General features: G+C 40.3%; 2 protein-coding genes across 3 annotated transcripts in view; one reads left to right on the forward strand and one right to left on the reverse strand.

Moving 5' to 3' along the window:
- The first annotated feature begins 389 nt into the window (after positions 1 to 389).
- The window catches only part of ajm1 (apical junction component 1 homolog), a 54,953-nt gene continuing 37,560 nt past the window's right edge, over positions 390 to 17,782 (forward strand). Inside the window, exons 1-2 of one of the 2 annotated variants that reach the window (XM_062031508.1) lie at positions 390 to 718; positions 9,150 to 9,355. The gene's annotated coding sequence lies outside the window, so the exon portion shown is untranslated. The remainder of the gene's footprint in view (positions 719 to 9,149; positions 9,356 to 17,782) is intronic. The other variant, XM_062031509.1, reaches the window with a different exon arrangement.
- Positions 612 to 14,547, reverse strand: LOC133638617 (uncharacterized). Its single transcript, XM_062031407.1, has 4 exons — positions 14,447 to 14,547; positions 8,384 to 8,515; positions 4,072 to 4,480; positions 612 to 737 (listed from the first exon to the last, which is right to left on the reverse strand). Exons 2-4 carry the CDS (start codon positions 8,512 to 8,514, stop codon positions 612 to 614), a joined length of 666 nt encoding a protein of 221 aa, XP_061887391.1. The 5' UTR covers position 8,515; positions 14,447 to 14,547.

Genomic DNA, 17,782 nt, shown 5'->3' on the forward strand with positions numbered 1-17,782 from the left:
GAAGTCTCAAGTTTTTTTTTAATTTGTCCGACCGCTTCTATGTCAGCTACCTCTCTTTGTTTATAATGTATATTTTCTGCGAGGACTACTCTCTATCTTTATGCTGCCCTTTTTTTTTTTTGCTGCAGCTGTTACATATACTGTAATATTGTACATCAGGGGTGTCTAAGTCATTTTAGCTCAGGGGCCACATGGAGGGATAAATCTGTGTACACGTGGGCCGGATTATTAAAATCATGGCATTAAAACTGTCACGGCCCGGGCGCATACCAATGTCCATTCCTCGAGACACGCCCACGGCCGCTCCTCTCCTGCACGCGTCACGCAACCGGCAGCTGCATTCAATATGCAATCTGCGCACCTGTCGGTGATGATCTGGCTGGGCTTCTCAAGCCAATGCAGACCTGCGTTCCTGGCCAGAACGTAACCATCCGTTCCCGTACAGTAAGCCTGATACATGCTTGATGCACTCCTGCTCGCTCTCTGTTTTCCCCTCCGTGTTTCATTGTCGTGTCGTGTCGTTCCTGCAGCAGATCCCCGTTCCTGTTTTCGAGCTGTGCGTCTCGTCTCAACCCCGCGTTTCCTTTGCTTTCCTGACTGCCTGTTGGATCTCAACCACCCGCTTGGACACGGACCTTCTTCGCCCCGCTTAGCCCCCGACTTCCTGCTTGCCTCAAGGACATCCCCCTGAACTTCCGCCTCTCGCCCAACATTCCCGGTAACATACTCATTAAATCCTACACACCATACACACTCTTGGATTCTTGTCACACTCCATTTCCTTAGTTTATATTATTATTCTTTGATTATTATATATATTTTCTATATATAATAAATCATAGAGCTTTACTGCCCCCTTGTGTCTGTGCCGTCTCAACTCTTCCTGCAAAACATAACAAAAACTACAAAATAGACAACTTCAGATAGTTTTCTTGGTCTTACTTTGGCCAAAAATAGAACAAACAACATTCTGAAAATATGACAAAAATATAGAAGAAAATACCTGGCAGCGGTAAAGTTTAGATCAGGGGTCCCCAAACTACAGCCCGGGGGCCGAATGCGGCCCGCCAGCGTACAATATCCGGCCTGCGGGAAGTCTCAAGTTTTTATTTTTATTTTGTCCTTTTTAATCTATTTTCTACCGCTTGTTACTCTCGGGGTCTCCTAGCCGCTCAGGCAAATCATATTGTCTAAAAATCGATAATGTGACATTATCACGCTCGCGTCGCAGTGTCGGGCAAGCGTGCAGCAAGTGCGCACTCTTTTAGTCAATTAGTGCGTGAGGAATATATATATACCGGTGTATATATATATATATATAATATATAAATTAGTGTAAAATAAAATTGACACAGCTCGGCCCTCGGCCAAATTTTTTTTAACCCTATGCGTCCCCCGAGGCAAAAAGTTTGGGGACCCCTGGTTTAAGGATTAATGAGAAATAGAGGAGGCAGCATATGAGTGAAAGGGGGGATTCAATATTTACTTAGTTACATGCAGTAACAGTAGTTCATGACAGGCCATTTGTGCAGTTATTAGCCTCAACCCCAGGGAACGGAATGCTAATGCTAACAGGTTAACGCAGAATCTGATGTGTTCATGCAGTCGCTGTGAGATTAACACTGATGTTTATTTTTAATGTATTATTATTCAAAGTTAAAGTGCCAATGATTGTCACACACACACTAGGTGTGGGGAGATTATCCTCTGCATTTGACCCATCACCTTCGAAGGTAAGGGGAGCAGTGAGCAGCAACGGTGGCTGTGCCCAAGAATCATTTTTGGTGATTTAACCCCCAATTGGAACCCTTGATGCTGAGTGCCAAGCAGGGAGGTAATGGGTCCCATTTTTATAGTCTTTGGTATGACTTGGCCGGGGTTTGAACTCACGACCTACCAATCTCAGGGCTGACACTCTAACCACTTGGCCACTGAGCAAGTAAGGACTCTTCTAATCCTCATAAATTAATCAATTCCTGTTAGGACGACTTTCTGACTGAGTTGGACACTGTGGGAAAAAAGCCTGATTCTTTTTGGACAATTGGGTACACTTTGTTTTCATATCGTATTTGTATGTTATTGCTTGGTATTTCATTTACTTACACTTCGATTAAATAAATCTAACCTACCGTAATATTGCCTACTGGCCTACTTACATGGCATCAACGTAGAAATATACTGTAGCACTCTGCCATACGTCACCCATCAACCTGATTTGTATAAACTATGCAGATCCACGGGAACGTATAGTTCCAAGATCTTAAAGTTTTTGAACTTTTGGTGGAAAAGGGCCTTTTGCAATCAAATAATGAATATGTGTGATAAAAGCAGGTTTTATTTGGTGCTCTCCTGGCTCTCACTGCCTCTTGAAGGTTAGCTATTAAGGTATTGAGGTAGATCATTTCTATCACACTCAAACATTCTACCTAACTCTGTATTCAAATGTAATTGCCATAATACAAATTTAAGATACTGGAAAAATTATCTAACATATAATGTTGTCTAATGAGTCTGTTTTAGCTGAAATGGAACAGAAAATCATTTTTAAAGGTGCCATATGTAATAATTTCATGTCAAGTCATCATTAAATGGCCTCGATATGTCAAAAGTCATTAATAAATAATGTTCTTTTCGAAGACCTCTATAACTGATAACAGTAATTCAGTCGGGATATGCTCATTTCAAAATTACATTTACAGCCCCAAAATCTTATTGTTTTCATTTCGATGCCTCCCCCCTCCACCGTTTTAACCATATACAAAATCCATGAGTGTGTTACATCCAGGTTGCCAGTTACGCACCCCCACCTTCGTCGAGCTACTGCCACTGGTAAAGTTACTAAACATGTCAGACCTTAGTAAATCTAAAAGGCGTCGTTACGATTCTCAAGCTATTCATGACAAAGCCAGGAACAAAACGAGGATTTGTATAGGGGATGCCTTTGAAAGATGGAGACGATTGAAGGTGGGGAAGATTTTTTCATCTGGCGGCAAACTTGCTAATTTCGTCCTTGATAGGTAAGTCAGGCATTTATGTTTTCTTATAACTTGTAATAAATGAATATTGACATTTTGTACGTAAACTATATTGTCCAATACAGTCTATGATCTTGTCTAACAAAGCTAGTTTGTTCGTGCAACAAATGCTTAGTGTGATGGTGCTCAGCTCCTAGTGTAATGCTTAGCATGCTAGCCCGGTCAATGACACATCGACATACAGGCTAACGGGGGAAATACTGTATATGTCTGTATGTCGATGTGTCATCCAACTGACAGGACAAAATATATTTTCGACAAATAAAACCTATGTGGATATGGGTATTGTCAGTGCCTATTTCGTTCTCAATACGCTGATACACTGAGGAAATGTGTTCCAACATTAGCACGGCTAATTGCAGTTTCTGGTACTGTATGTGCATCAGGCACATATAGGGTGGTATTTGCTTGGTACAATATAATACATCACATGTAATGATTTTCTACTTTGTGTATTGACATGGTAGTAGGCTATATGATTTATGCGTAACGTGGTTTTTGCGTAACGTGGGTTGGCTCATAGAATCACACTCTGCACTGAAAGATGGTGATGTGCGTACATCAAGAGAATGCAGTGCGTCATGAAGTGGCGGTAATTTTACTGTTGGCCTTGGCTTGCCATCAAAGTAGGCCTATGCAATATATGATATATTATTATATATAATTAATTTTGATGGTGAACTGTGCGGTCAAATTAGACATTTTAGCAGGGTAATGTCATCAATCTGTCCCGACTCCCGACAAAAATATTGCTGCGTAACTTTAGAAATACATTTGGCTAATCAGTAAAATGTGTCATAATTACTTAGTAAACCATCTTGCAAGAAGCATAAACAAGAGAAACCAACAGCGTAGGACTCGTCGCTTGCCATTTGAAGTTCCTTGGAGTAGGATTCGGATTCGACTGCGTATCTGGCAACCTCAGTCATGGAGAGTGGGAGGGGACTACAGAATTTTGACCATGATTTCAGTACCATTTCTGGCCACATTACTACATATGGCTCCTTTAAAATGTTAAAACAGCTGTTTTTTCTACCTGTTTCCATGATTGACTCCAATCACCAGTGGATGTACATTCAGGCTGTGGTGCATATCCCAAAAGTTTGGACACCTTGTTGTTGACCAGTTCTATGGTTGTAAATCCTTGTATGATTGCTTTTGACTCTTTGGCTTTGAGAAAAAGATACTTTGGTGGTTTCACGTTCATCCAAGATTCTTTCCAGCGTAACCGGAATACATCCACTTCCACTTTACGCTTGAACTTAAGAGGTTTGGGAGATGGTGTCCTCTTGGGAGGAGGTGCTGGAGTAGGCTTAGTTATGGGTTTGGGAGGAGGAGGTGGTACAATTTTGAATTTGATTTTTGGCTGGGGTTTTTCTGCCTGTTCTGAGCTTGTGTCTCCAGTGGCCCCCAGAGACCAGTGATAATTCCACTTTGAGCAAAGCCTGCAGGGAAACAAACAAGTGGTGTAGAGATTAATTTATCTGCCAGGAGGTTGTACAATCGTTGCTGTTGGTTTGTCTGTCAGTCAGTGAGCAAAATAACTCAAAAAGTTATCGGCGTATTGTCATTAAACTTTCAGGAAATATCTGAAATTGGATAAGGAACAACTGATTACATTTTAGGCCTGATCTGTTTACATTTCTGTGTGTTTGTGTGTGTGTGGGTGTGTGTGTGTGTGTGTGTGTGTGTGTGTGTGTGTGTGTGTGTGTGTGTGTGTGTGTGTGTGTGTGTGTGTGTGTGTGTGTGTGTGTGTGTGTGTGTATGCTAGCAGCCTCATAGACACAAAAACAGTGGATGACTGACAAAAGTGTTTATGCCGTTTCTTTCAATCCGCTATATATAGCTCATAGAGTTAACGGAGGATTTGTATCTAACTTTCAGGAAATGTCCAAACTGGAATTCAGAACTGATCTGGATCATTTCTACTACATTACCTTCTGTTTACGTTACGAGCTTCAACCTCCACTCACACAGACAAGGAATAACTGACAAGAGGCTTTACTATGTCTCTTTTATTCCGCAAGATAGCTCAAAAATAAATACGCCCATTTTGCTGAAACTTTCAGGAAATGTCAGATATTAGATTAGGAACAACTGAATACACTTCGGGGATAATCCGGATCACTTTTTTAATATCAAGAGGTAGAGCCTAGTTTCGATTTATTATACCACTACTGTGTCTTCCAAATAAGAATAATTTTGTATGTCCATATCCATATCCATAAAATGTTATTTCTTCTTGTCGTAGAATGAGAGAATGGTGCTTAAATGTGCACACTGCATTCATAAGTCACTTTGTAGGGACCTTATATGGTGATTCGAGATGTGTAGCAGGCACGACCTACATACGCACAGTTCTCCGCAAGGTGATATATAAAGCACAAATTGGGTGGAAGTGTGAGTATGCATGGTTTCATAGGTGAATATTTTTGTACGTATGCAGATTTGGACCATCTGAAATAAGACTTTAGTTAGAATTCCACGCAGCATAATAGATGATACACCAGTCCTGTACTGACCCTAAATCCTATGATAGCTGTGGATGGCAATGCTTCAGCTTTGTGATTTGCTCAACAAATTATATTTTGTATAAACGAGGTCTTAGTCGTGGATTGGCCTGATGAATTTATTTTTTATGTATACCGTGGTATATTACCTCAAATTACGAATGCCCCAATTTGTGCATATTTTAGGATAGGAGTGGTCTCTCTGCTTTTTGTTATGCATTAAGTTGCGAGCATAAATTTGAGTTACAAGCCTCCCTGCAACTGGAGTAGTGAATGCCACAGTGAACACTGAAAGATCCACCCCAAAACTTCCGGTTTTACTCACTGGAATTATGTTATAGCTAGAGATATTAAAATAACTTTGTTTGCGGTCCAGCTTCCACAACTCGACAATCCTTTGTTAACGCTGCTGAGGCCTGCTCCTCCACCCACGGCTTGGCTTTCTGCGACGCTTGAAACAGCTCTTAGATGCGGTGTCTAGACGCTACAAACCAGCGGCATCCTCCTCTTCTGTCTTCCTGCTGCCGAGGTTAGTTTGATAGTAACTCTCCCAACACATCGCCTTAAAAGCGTTCTCTCTTCTCCCCCACTACGGTTTGTGGGAGATAGCGAAAGTAGGAATATCTGCTATTTCAACGCCATTACTCACTGCTCAGCTCTCACTGGATCGGTTCGCAGCCGAGTGTGAAGCGACTGGGATGAGAATCAGCACCTCCGAGTCCATGGTTCTCGCCCGGAAAAGGGTGGAGTGCCATCTCCGTGGAGGAGTTCAAGTACCTCTGAGTTTTGCTCACAAGTGAGTGAAAAGTGGATCGTGAGATCGACAGGCGGATCGGTGCGGCGTCTTCAGTAATGTGGACGGTATATCGATCCGTTGTGGTGAAGAAGGAGCTGAGCCGGAAGGCAAAGCTCTCAATTTATCTGTCGATCTACGTTCCCATCCTCACCCATGGTCATGAGCTTTGGGTTATGACCGAAAGGACAAGATCACGGGTACAAGTGGCCAAAATGAGTTTCCTCCACAAGGTGGCGGGGCTCTCCCTTAGAGATAGGGTGAGAGGCTCCTCCACATCGAGAGGAGCCAGATGAGGTGGTTCGGGCATCTGGACAGGATGCCACTCGAACGCCTCCCTAGGGAGGTGTTTAGGGCACGTCCGACCAGGAGGAGGCCGCGGGGAAGACCCAGGACACGTTGGGAAGACTATGTCTCCCGGCTGGCCTGGGAACGCCTCGGGATCCCCAGGGAGGAGCTGGGGAGTCTTTATTATTATTTTGAAGTCCTCTTCAGTCTGCTAGAAGAGGTGAATGCTTTACATCAGCGGTGTCCAAAGTGCGGCCCGCAGCTAATCGTTTACCGGCCCCCCACACATTCTGCAAAAATTGCAAAAGTGATAGTATTGCAAAAATTAAAAAAAACATTTTAAAACAGTGGAATGAGGTGAAATCTAACGAGAAAAAGTTGCAATGTTGGCATAAAGCTGCCATGCAGGCTGTTTTTTTTCATTTGTCTTTGTTTATTTTTATTTTTTTTTGCCATTGCTCGAGAAAAAAGAAAAAAAAAGAAAAAAAATCTATGTTACAATGAATTATTACTTAAAAAATGTCACTTTAAAATATTGCATATATTGTGTGGTTGCCATATAAAAACATCAAAGTTTTATTTGACAAAAGAGCATAAAACAAACAAAATAATAGTTCAAATGTAAAATCGACAGATATATCTGAAGTTGATCTTGTAATTTAAGTGTGAAAAGTAAAAAAAACAAAAACTAATACAAATGTATCACTTTATGAGTGGGAGACCTTTTGGATCCCAAATATATTTAGTGGGATTTTATTTAACTTTTCACTGTGATTACTCAAAAATATTAAAGAATTCAAATCAATGGTGTCCTGCATTATTGATCTTTTAGGGGGGGGGTTACCCACATATGCGGTCCTCTCCAAGGTTTCTCATAGTCATTCACCGACGTCCCACTGGGGTGAGTTTTTCCTTGCCCGTATGTGGGCTCTGTACCGAGGATGTCGTTGTGGCTTGTACAGCCCTTTGAGACACTTGTGATTTAGGGCTATATAAATAAACATTGATTGATTGATTGATTAGGGCTCTAATTACTAAATACTGCATATTTCAGTTTTACTATAAAAAAACAAAGTTGTCTTTGACAGAAAAGGCATAAAACCGTTTTTTTTTTTTTACTTGATATCAACCTGAAGTTGATATAGAGATATACTGTAAAAAATAATAATAATAATTTGACTTATTTTTAACATTTTAATGACTGAGACCTTTGACCCTTGATTGGTCCCCGGGAGCCCTAAAGGTTAAAAAAAAAAAAATCTATATATTTTGTTATGGTTTGAAAATGAAAAATATCAAAATGGCCCCCGTATGCTTAAATTTTTCCGTGTGTGGCCCTCAGTGGAAAAAGTTTGGACACCCCTGCTTTTCATCATTATTAGATTACTTCATCAAACTACTGTAGTTTGTCATACACACAATTGTATTGTTTTTAAAACAATATTTCTTATCTAAAGGTTAGCTTTGCTTTTTAAAAGGCATGGTACATGTTAAATGTGTGGTGTTTTGGGGGGACAAGCACCAATTAATATGATTTCAAATCATTTTAATGGGCGGCGCTGATTTAAAATATAAGTGTTTTGAGTTAAATGCATGGTCATAGAACTAATTGAGCTTGTAAATTGAGGTACTACTGTGTTTGTATTTACTGTATCTACTCTGTCTTTGCGTAGTAAAGCTATTATTAATGTGTATATAGCTACTCGCCAGTAAAGTTATAGATGATGAAAGTTGTATTAAGTCTGTAAATTACTCACAGTTTGAGGGAACTTTTCTCCTTCAGTTCTTCCTTTTTGCACTTGTCTTCTATGGTTTGCACTCTCTTCTCCCATTGGTCTCTCAGCTGCCTGTTGCTGAAGGACCTCTGTTCCCCCTTCTTTGACAACATCCTGTTTCCAAGAAGAAATACATCCATTTAGACCTTAACAAACACTTGATCAGCTATAGTTGTTTCTGCTGTTTATCATTTCACATATAGATTATAGGATTGGGAGTTGAAGGCTGGATTTTCTTTTATCATGTGACCCTTTTCAAACATGCATCATGGTGGTGTACGCAACAAAATACATGCATGGAACTGGATATTTGTCAAATGTGCAATGTTGTGTGATCTGTCACGATTGTGTACCCAGTTGGACCCTAAGGCAAGATTAAGTCGACAAAATTGATCGTGGTTTACTTAGAGCATTATTTTAGAGAAATCTTACCCAATCCCTAATTTTTGTGAGTGGTATGCAGATGTATCGTGACTCCAAACCGGGGGGGTTTTATCCTCTATCTCACCCTCTCGGAAGGCTGACTCTAAATTGTGCTGCAATTCCATGTAAGACAATGAAGGGACCTCCCGTATGGGTACATTTGTTGGTGAAAAAGGAGTGGTCTTGTCTGTAGCTTTGTAGCCCAAAAAAATTAGCAGGGCGTCTGATCCTGAGTCCCCACTCCTTCTTGAACCTTGTGACACAGGTGTTTGTCGAAATCCAAAAGTAGTGGTTGAACTTGTTTCCTTTTCCTCACCTCTCTTAGGCCTCCTTTGTTGTCTTGGAGAAGGAGGCACTCAATTCAGAATCCCCAACTCCTCCCCCTTTGGACACAAAATCCCTTAAGGTGTTGGACTCCCGGCCATCAGCTGAGAACATGGACACGCTCTCCCACTACCTCAACGCTGGCTCCAACTGCATGACTCACTGTCGCCTGCTTCGCAACCTCCATTGGTTGAGACGCCTGTGCTGGTATGTCAGCAAATGTCGGAGGTTCCTCTGGTTCTTCTCCCAAACCCACAGTGGTCCTCTGAGATTGTCCACTCCGTGTGACCTACTTACTTCCTGTCGGTTTTTAAGGGACCCGTATCAATGCTACATTAAATGCCCCTTTCCAGTTATTGTCCTCGTTCTGGGCCATGTCCTTTAAGCCTCCTCTAGTATCTACATGTGGCAGTCTTAATATCATTATGGTACTGTAACCCCAGTTTTTTAGCGTTTCTCATGATAATATTGGTATTCACAGAAGGAATGGCAGGCTTGACCATCTCTGTGATAATCTTTACCATGTTTGAGATTGCTGGTGGTCCTTCATACGCACTCAGTGGTTTTATATTGCATAATTTTACTGACACTATAATTTCTCTAGTTTTCTAAATAAACATAATTTTCTCATCTGTAGGTTCCATCCGTGGCTCCCAACTTAGACCCCCAGTTCTCATACACACAGAGAAAAGATCACATAGAACGGGGCCCAAACCCGGAGGGAAGAACCGGCCGCGTATGGTTAGACAGTAGGGCTGCGAATCTTTGGGTGTCCCACGATTCGGTTCAATATCGATTCCTGGGGTCACGATTGGATTATAAATCGATTTTTTTTCGATTCAACGCGATTCTCGATTCAAAAACGATATTTTCCCGATTCAAAACGATTCTCTATTCATTCAATACATAGGATTTCAGCAGCATCTACCCCAGTGTGCTGACATGCAAGCAGAGTAGTAGATTTTTATAAAAAGCTTTTATAATTGTAAAGGACAATGTTTTATCAACTAATTGCAATAATGTAAATTTGTTTTAACTATTAAATGAACCAAAAATATGACTTATTTTATCTTTGTGAAAATACTAAACACAGTGTGTTGTCAAGCTTATGAGATGCGATGCAAGTGTAAGCCACTGTGACACTATTGTTCTTTTTTTATTATTTTTTATAAATGTCTAATGATAATGTCAATGAGGGATTTTTAATCACTGCTATGTTGAAATTGTTACTAATATTGATACTGTTGTTGATAATATTCATTTTTGTTTCACTAGTTTTGGATTGTTCTGTGTCGTGTTTGTGTCTCCTCTCAATTGCTCTGTTTATTGCTGTTCTGAGTGTTGCTGGGTCGGGTTTGGTTTTGGAATTGGATTGCACTTTTATGGAATTGCTGTGTATTATTTTGTTGGATTGATTAATAAAAATGAAAAATAAATAAAAAATTAAAAATAGATTTTTGAAAAATAAGAATCGATACTGAATCGTACAACGTCAGAATCGGGATTTGAATTCGAATCGATTTTTTCCCACACCCCTATTAGACAGTGTCTCGAAAATAGTATTTCTTTTTTTAAAGGCCTCGAATATGACTCTTGTAGCCTTCATAAAATCCTGTTTTTGTGTACAAATTATGGCCACTTTAGTCAATTTGCGAGGTGCCGCAATGATCATGATTTCCCCGACTTTATGAGCTACCACTGTATCACTCATCAGTAGGCCTTATTTGGCAAAGCCTTTGCATTTTCCACGCCCTGAAAAAGTAATATAAGAATATGTATTACACAAGTTTTGGAAAAGTTATGAAAATGTAACTAAGGTTTCGTTATTTCAAACAAAATCGTAATGAAAGGTAAATTGCTTCAAACGATCATGATATTCGTTGCTGTGAAAAATGTATTCAGTTTAGTCTCTGTGGCTATGCGGCTTGCAAGCTTTACCAACTGCAAGCACGCCTACCAGATGGTTACATCTGCTGGCGGAGAAACAATGCTAAAAGAAAGTACAGCTTCTTTGTTTATGATGTATATTTTCCCGCTGGATCTACTCTCTATTTTATGCTGCCCTTTTTTTTGCTGCAGCTGCTCATATACTGTAATATTGTACATGGTAATTGAGATTTGTTATATATTGTATACATTATATAAAAACATAATATAATACAAAAATATAATATATCAGTATATATTTGTGGAGGGGGGGCGTGGCCTGCGGGCCTGCAGCGAAGCGGGGTGTGCCAGGACCGGCCTCGAAATCAGCGACAGGTGCGTAGATGGCCCACCTGGGCCTTGTTATCTAATCAACTGTCGCTCTGTTATAAGCAGCAGCCAGGAAGAGAGACTGGGTGGGAGCTGGAGTGAGAGCGAGAGCGTGACAGACACGGACAGACAATTGCTGAAAAGCAACACAAAGAGACTGTATTGAGGAAAATAAATCTACATTGTGAACCTGAACCGGGCTCTCATGTCGGTGTGTGGTGGTCCAAATAACCCACTGGGGGGCAACCTCCACAATATTATATACTGTATATATAATATGTAAATATTACATATATGTTATATTTTATATTGCTACTGTGGTACGTTTTTAGTCTACTTTTTACCTGCATTATCCTTGCCATCCTTACCCTTTCCATTCTTTGTAACTGAGCTACGGTGTGGAACAATTTCCCTTGTGGATCAATAAAGTTTGTCTAAGTCTAAGTCCAAGCTTCAATAATACATGGCTTTTTAAAGGCCTACTGAAACCCACTACTACCGACCACGCAGTCTGATAGTTTATATATCAATGATGAAATCTTAACATTGCAACACATGCCAATACGGCCCTGTTAGATTACTAAAGTGCAATTTTAAATTTCCCGCGAAATATCCTGCTGAAAACGTCTCGGTATGATGACACCTGCGCGTGACGTCACGGATTGTAGAGGACATTTTGGGACAGCATTGTGGCCAGCTATTAAGTCGTCTGTTTTCATCGCAAAATTCCACAGTATTCTGGACATCTGTGTTGGTGAATCTTTTGCAATTTGTTCAATGAACAATGGAGACAGCAAAGAAGAAAGCTGTAGGTGGGAAGCGGTGTATTTCGGCCGGCTGCAGCAACACAAACACGTAGCCGGTGTTTCATTGTTTACATTCCCGAAAGATGACAGTCAAGCTTTACCATTGGCCTGTGGAGAACTGGGACAACAGAGACTCTTACCAGGAGGACTTTGAGTTGGATACGCAGATGCTGTACCGTGAGTACGCATGAGCTGCGGCTTCCAAACATTTGATCACTTGCCCGTACGTGCGTGCCGCTATGTGCATGTCACGTACGTAACTTTGGGGACTTTGGGGAAATATATGTGCTGTATGAACTTTGGGGAGGTGAACGATACTTTGGGCTGTGGGATTGAGTGTGTTGTGCGGGTGTTTGATTTGTATTGGCGGGTTACATGGACGGGAGGGGGGAGGTGTTTGTTATGCGGGATTAATTTGTGGCATATTAAATATAAGCCTGGTTGTGTTGTGGCTAATAGAGTATATATATGTCTTGTGTTTATTTACTGTTTTAGTCATTCCCAGCTAAAAATCAGGTCCCACCCACCTCTCACAGCATCTTCCCTATCTGAATCGCTTCCACTGCCCTCTAGTCCTTCACTCTCACTTTCCTCATCCACGAATCTTTCATCCTCGCTCAAATTAATGGGGAAATCGTCGCTTTCTCGGTCCGAATCGCTTTCGCTGCTGGTGGCCATGATTGTAAACAATGTGCAGATGTGAGGAGCGCCACAACCGGTGACGTCACGAGCATATCGTCTGCTACTTCCGGTACAGGCAAGGCTTTTTTATCAGCGACCAAAAGTTGCAAACTTTATCGTCGATGTTCTCTACTAAATCCTTTCAGCAAAAATATGGCAATATCGCGAAATGATCAAGTATGACACATAGAATGGACCTGCTATCCCCGTTTAAATAAGAAAATCGCATTTCAGTAGGCCTTTAATGAAAAATAAACATAGTGGCTGACCTAAGGCGTGCTAAATGGAGACATTTATTTTTCATAATATTATTATTTTGGTCATAGAAATTCAGTAAAAGGTTTTGGAGACATCATGGAAAATCAATGATAAAAAAAAAAGTGCACAAACCCTGCCACTAAGCACTGACGGGCTCATATGTTGACATCAAAAATTGACCCAAAGTCTGAACCATACTCAATAACACCTCGGTATTATGTGTCATAAGGGTCAGGTTTTTGGTTCCTGCGTATTACACCTTGAAGAATGACTCTGCAAGAAGTCACAAGACACCAAGCAACATCTTATACCTAAATGCAGCAACAAACAGCAACACCACTAAACTCAACAATTGACAACTTTTGGGGGTCTGGGAACATTTTTAAACAGTAACATTTGATGTGGAACTTGAAAATATCTACTGATTTTCAAATTATGAAATAATGATAATATAATAAGAATAAAATTAGGTATATATGTCTCCATGAACGCTATAAACGATAATCCCCTCCAGAAAAATGAACATAATGTTGCAACACACACACTCACAGACTTTGAAACACACAAATGAATAAAGGGCAGGGAAACCCGTTAAGAGGTTGCAACAATACGCGTAAGAATATTCAGACAAGTTACTGAGGTGTAAATTGAAGGCCCAAGCCTTTAATCCATGTTAGCAGGATGAGGTCAGCAGTGTCTGCGATGAGAAGCTGACTAATGCAATAATTATTTAAAATGAGGGAATGAGGTCAGATCTCAAGTGAAGACGCTCCTATGAAATGTGAGAATGAAATAACAGTGTGGTGACGTGACAGGCAAACATGTGTTTGTCCTCAGCTGACTCTGTACATTTTATGGGGTTTTATGACAGGAACATTCTGTTTTTGTTCTGTCTTACCTTCCTGTATACTGCAGTCCAGAACATGTTGAACATTTTAGACCTTTCACAATTCAGTCCAACAGGGCGAAAATGTGGCGGCTCACATAGAGACCAGGAATGACTATATAAACCTTTGTTTGTAGGCCACACCATTGAGTCTGCAGGGACCGTTTTATCATTATAGCCTCTGCTTCTAATGCCAAAAAATATAAGCATTGTTGAAAATCTAAAATGATTTCTTCACAAAATAGTCATGTTTGTCAGCCCTGTTTGCCCACAATGTTTGGATTGCATAGATGTTCCGATAAATTGCTATTGGTCTGTGTAATACAAGTTACGTAAAGTGTTCAAATAATTCCCACAATAAGAATACAGACTAACATAAGTGGCTGCATGAACAAAACAGTGTAAAATTACCTGATATCTTGTGTTCAGTCCGCTAGAGAAGTTGTAAGGGTTTCTTTTCACGGCAACATCAGTTCCTGGACGTAAACGTTGAGAACGTTTTGCTGCCTACGCGTCTGTTTTGGCTGTTAGCAAACATAGGCTCAGTCTGTCCAAAATATTAGCGGTGCGGAGAGTCTACCTCCTTGCTATTTATACTTTGCATGGGAGGAGATTCTGAGCTGCTCCTCTAAATTTAGCCAGCAATGCCCAACCAGCCTGCTGTTAAAATGGAGCGGCATTAAATGAATGAAACTATAGTAATAAAAATAATGGGCCCCATTCAGCAACCGTTCTTAAGAGCAAATGTTGTTCTTAGGCCCACTTACGAAGTTTTTAAGGAGATTTTTGTATTCATTAATGTTTTCTTAGCTGGGATTTGTTCGTAGGTAAGAACAAAATCTACGACTGCTCCAGAGCACTCTTAGGGTGGCCAATTTGTTCTTAAGTTTGACAAGTTCCCTTACTTCTATTGTCTAATGTTAAATTAATATCATAGAGAGATAGATAGATAGATAGACAGATATATATATATATATATATATATATATATATATATATATATATATATATATATATATATATATATATATATATATATAGAGAGATAGATAGATCAGACAGACATATAGCAAAATGAGCAATATATAGACATTTCAAAATACCGGCACGCATACTCACACACTGCAAGATGCTGCAGATCGTGCTTTGGGGAGGGAGTGCATATTTCACGACCATGTAGACCTATATTTATTTGAACACCACCTTAGCAGTCCCCCCTTTCTTAAACTTACGTTTTGACATTATGTATTTCCCCAGCGGGATAATACGAATTTCTCTTCTGTAATCTGTTTGTGTTTTCTCCGTGTGTTTGATGTTCGGCTTTTCCGCCGTAAATTGTGCTCTTATATGGAGAATTAAGGGCGTTTACCTATGCAAATTATGGAATTAAGGGTGTTTACATATGCATATTGGGGAAATAATGGTTTATATGCAAATTATGATAGACACGCATGCGCTAACCATTTGGCATTCAGCAACTTAAGAACAGCAGGTGGGAACAATTTGGCGGTTTAAGAACACGTCATGAATTTGAATGGACTCCTCTTCGGAAATTACGTGGGAAGAAAGATAAGTGGAAAAGTTAGGAACTTATTGCTGAATGGGGCCCAATGTGTTTGTTTGTTTGTTTGTTTGTGTGTTTGTATGTTCATTCAAGGTTCATTCGAACAAGAACAATCAACATAACATTTAAAATAAATAATGAACTAAAAAGAACAGAAAGAAGTCAAACTTATAACACCTGCCCCCTACATTTGTTGTTGCTCCAAACATGAAAACAACATATTTTTGTAGATTGTTTTATTTCACTGTCAAGATCGTTCCATGTTCCACCTTTTGTTCGAAATGTTTCTGAGAGGAACTCGTATGACTGCGGTATTAGTGACCCCAAGATGCAGGAACCAGGCGAACAATGAGAAGGTAAGATGATTTTAATATAATTAACATAGGAAGAGCAGTCATGCATGCAAACGGTTCTTAACAATAGTCGATCCTCGAGCGCTGAGGAGCAGGCGAGGCAGGCATAAATAGAGGCCTGCTGATTAGCACCAGGTGTGGCCAGGCTGCCAATCAGCGCTCAGGGAGACATGCAGGAAATGTAACAAAAATGAGAGCGCTGACAGGAAATAAACATAAAACAAGGAAGCCCAAACAGAAATGAAGTGACGGATCGTCACAGAGTCTTTCCTTATCCCTGTTTTAAATCTCGATTTAGTAAAGCCGTCAGTTTCTTATAGATTACAAGTACTTTCTCGAATAACAAATCTGTTTTGAATTTTGTTTGGCATAATTTGTGTATGTGCTTTCTACATGATCCATCCATCCATTTTCTACCGCTTGTCTTTTGACATTAAGTTGCTCATGTTTGATATGATTTTATTCAGTTTGTTAATTTTTTCTTTGTCCTCCTTAATCCTAGCGCTTGTCCCTTTTGGGGTCATGCGGTGCTTACCCTATCCCAGCTGCATTTGGGCGGAAGGCGGGGTACACCCTGGACAAGTCGCCACCTCATCGCAGGGCCAACACAGATAGACAGACAACATTCACACTCACATTCACACACTAGGGCCAATTTTAGTGTTGCCAATCAAGTCATGGAAAACATTTAATTCAGACATTGGCCTGATTTGAATTTTATGATATGGTTTGGTGGCAAAATGCAGATCAGTGTTACATGTAATGTGGGTATTTTGTGACACAAATGCAGAGTCTGCACGGTCATAAAGTTTTAGCTTTGCGCGCACAGGCCTAGCCGATGTCCACGCTGAGTATGCGCAAATCTTTGAGGACTATCGAGTGTGTCTGGGCCTTTAATCTACTATGTGATATGCAGTAATTCGGTTAAAAAAATGTTAACACAAAGATTTTGAAATTGACACAAAAGCGCCAGAACTGAGACCTACTAGAATTGGAGTCATGTTTACTTGCATAAATTGCATTTCCCCATTTCATCGCCAGAACAGCTGAGCGAGCTTGCGGGGTTGGCCAACATCGTCTCACAAGATGTAGCTTCTCTTTAAAAATCCTTCTTGAAAATGGCCTTGCCAATATATATCTGCCACCTAATCAACGTTTTGTTCTCCTACTTTGTGGGTTAAAAATGTGATTTCGGTGATTTCTCTGGCTACCGCGCAACACTTCCTGCTTCCTGCTAAATTGTAACTTGTGACGGGATACTCACTTTGGAATGACAAGTGAGTATCTAATCACAGTCTCGTTAACATCAGGCTACCTAGATAGGCTACCGTCAACAACTTGTGATCTGATTGGCTATCGCAACTGTCTATCAACTGCATGTGTTCTCAAATTCATCCACTAACGGTCCTTGTGAGTATCTAATCACAGGATGCGTAAATGTCACGTTTAACATAAGGCCAGCTAGAAGGCCTTACTGACAACAACTCGTGATCTGATTGGCTAACCCAGATACAGTATCTATCAACTGTATGTCCCCCGCATTGTTGATTCTGAAGGCCCTGGGCAGATTTGGTACAGCATGGCAACATAAGCTAGCTGAATTCTGATTGGATACAAACTCTAACCTAAAAATAACAGCACTGGAAGGAGCATAATATGACATGAAGAGAATAAGAATACTTTTAGATATTTAGGGAAAGTAAATAACAAACAAATATTATCTTTATTTATATTCATGATTTCTGGTTATGTTAGGCCCTGAGGGCACACTACTGATATTTTACCTCTGGGCAATGTCATTGCCAGGCATTGAATGGTGTTCCATAGCTA

The sequence above is a fragment of the Entelurus aequoreus genome, linkage group LG21 (assembly GCF_033978785.1).
Source record: "Entelurus aequoreus isolate RoL-2023_Sb linkage group LG21, RoL_Eaeq_v1.1, whole genome shotgun sequence".
Lineage (NCBI taxonomy): Eukaryota > Metazoa > Chordata > Actinopteri > Syngnathiformes > Syngnathidae > Entelurus > Entelurus aequoreus.

Excerpts from the sequence above, each read along its gene's own strand:
- LOC133638617 (XM_062031407.1), bottom strand. The coding sequence starts at position 8,514 with ATGTTGTCAAAGAAGGGGGAACAGAGGTCCTTCAGCAACAGGCAGCTG. Across the intron at positions 4,481-8,383 it reads GAGAAAAGTTCCCTCAAACT|GCTTTGCTCAAAGTGGAATT; the intron begins GTGAGTAATTTA and ends GTTTCCCTGCAG. Across the intron at positions 738-4,071 it reads GGAGTCAATCATGGAAACAG|GATTTAATGAGTATGTTACC; the intron begins GTAGAAAAAACA and ends TATGGTGTGTAG.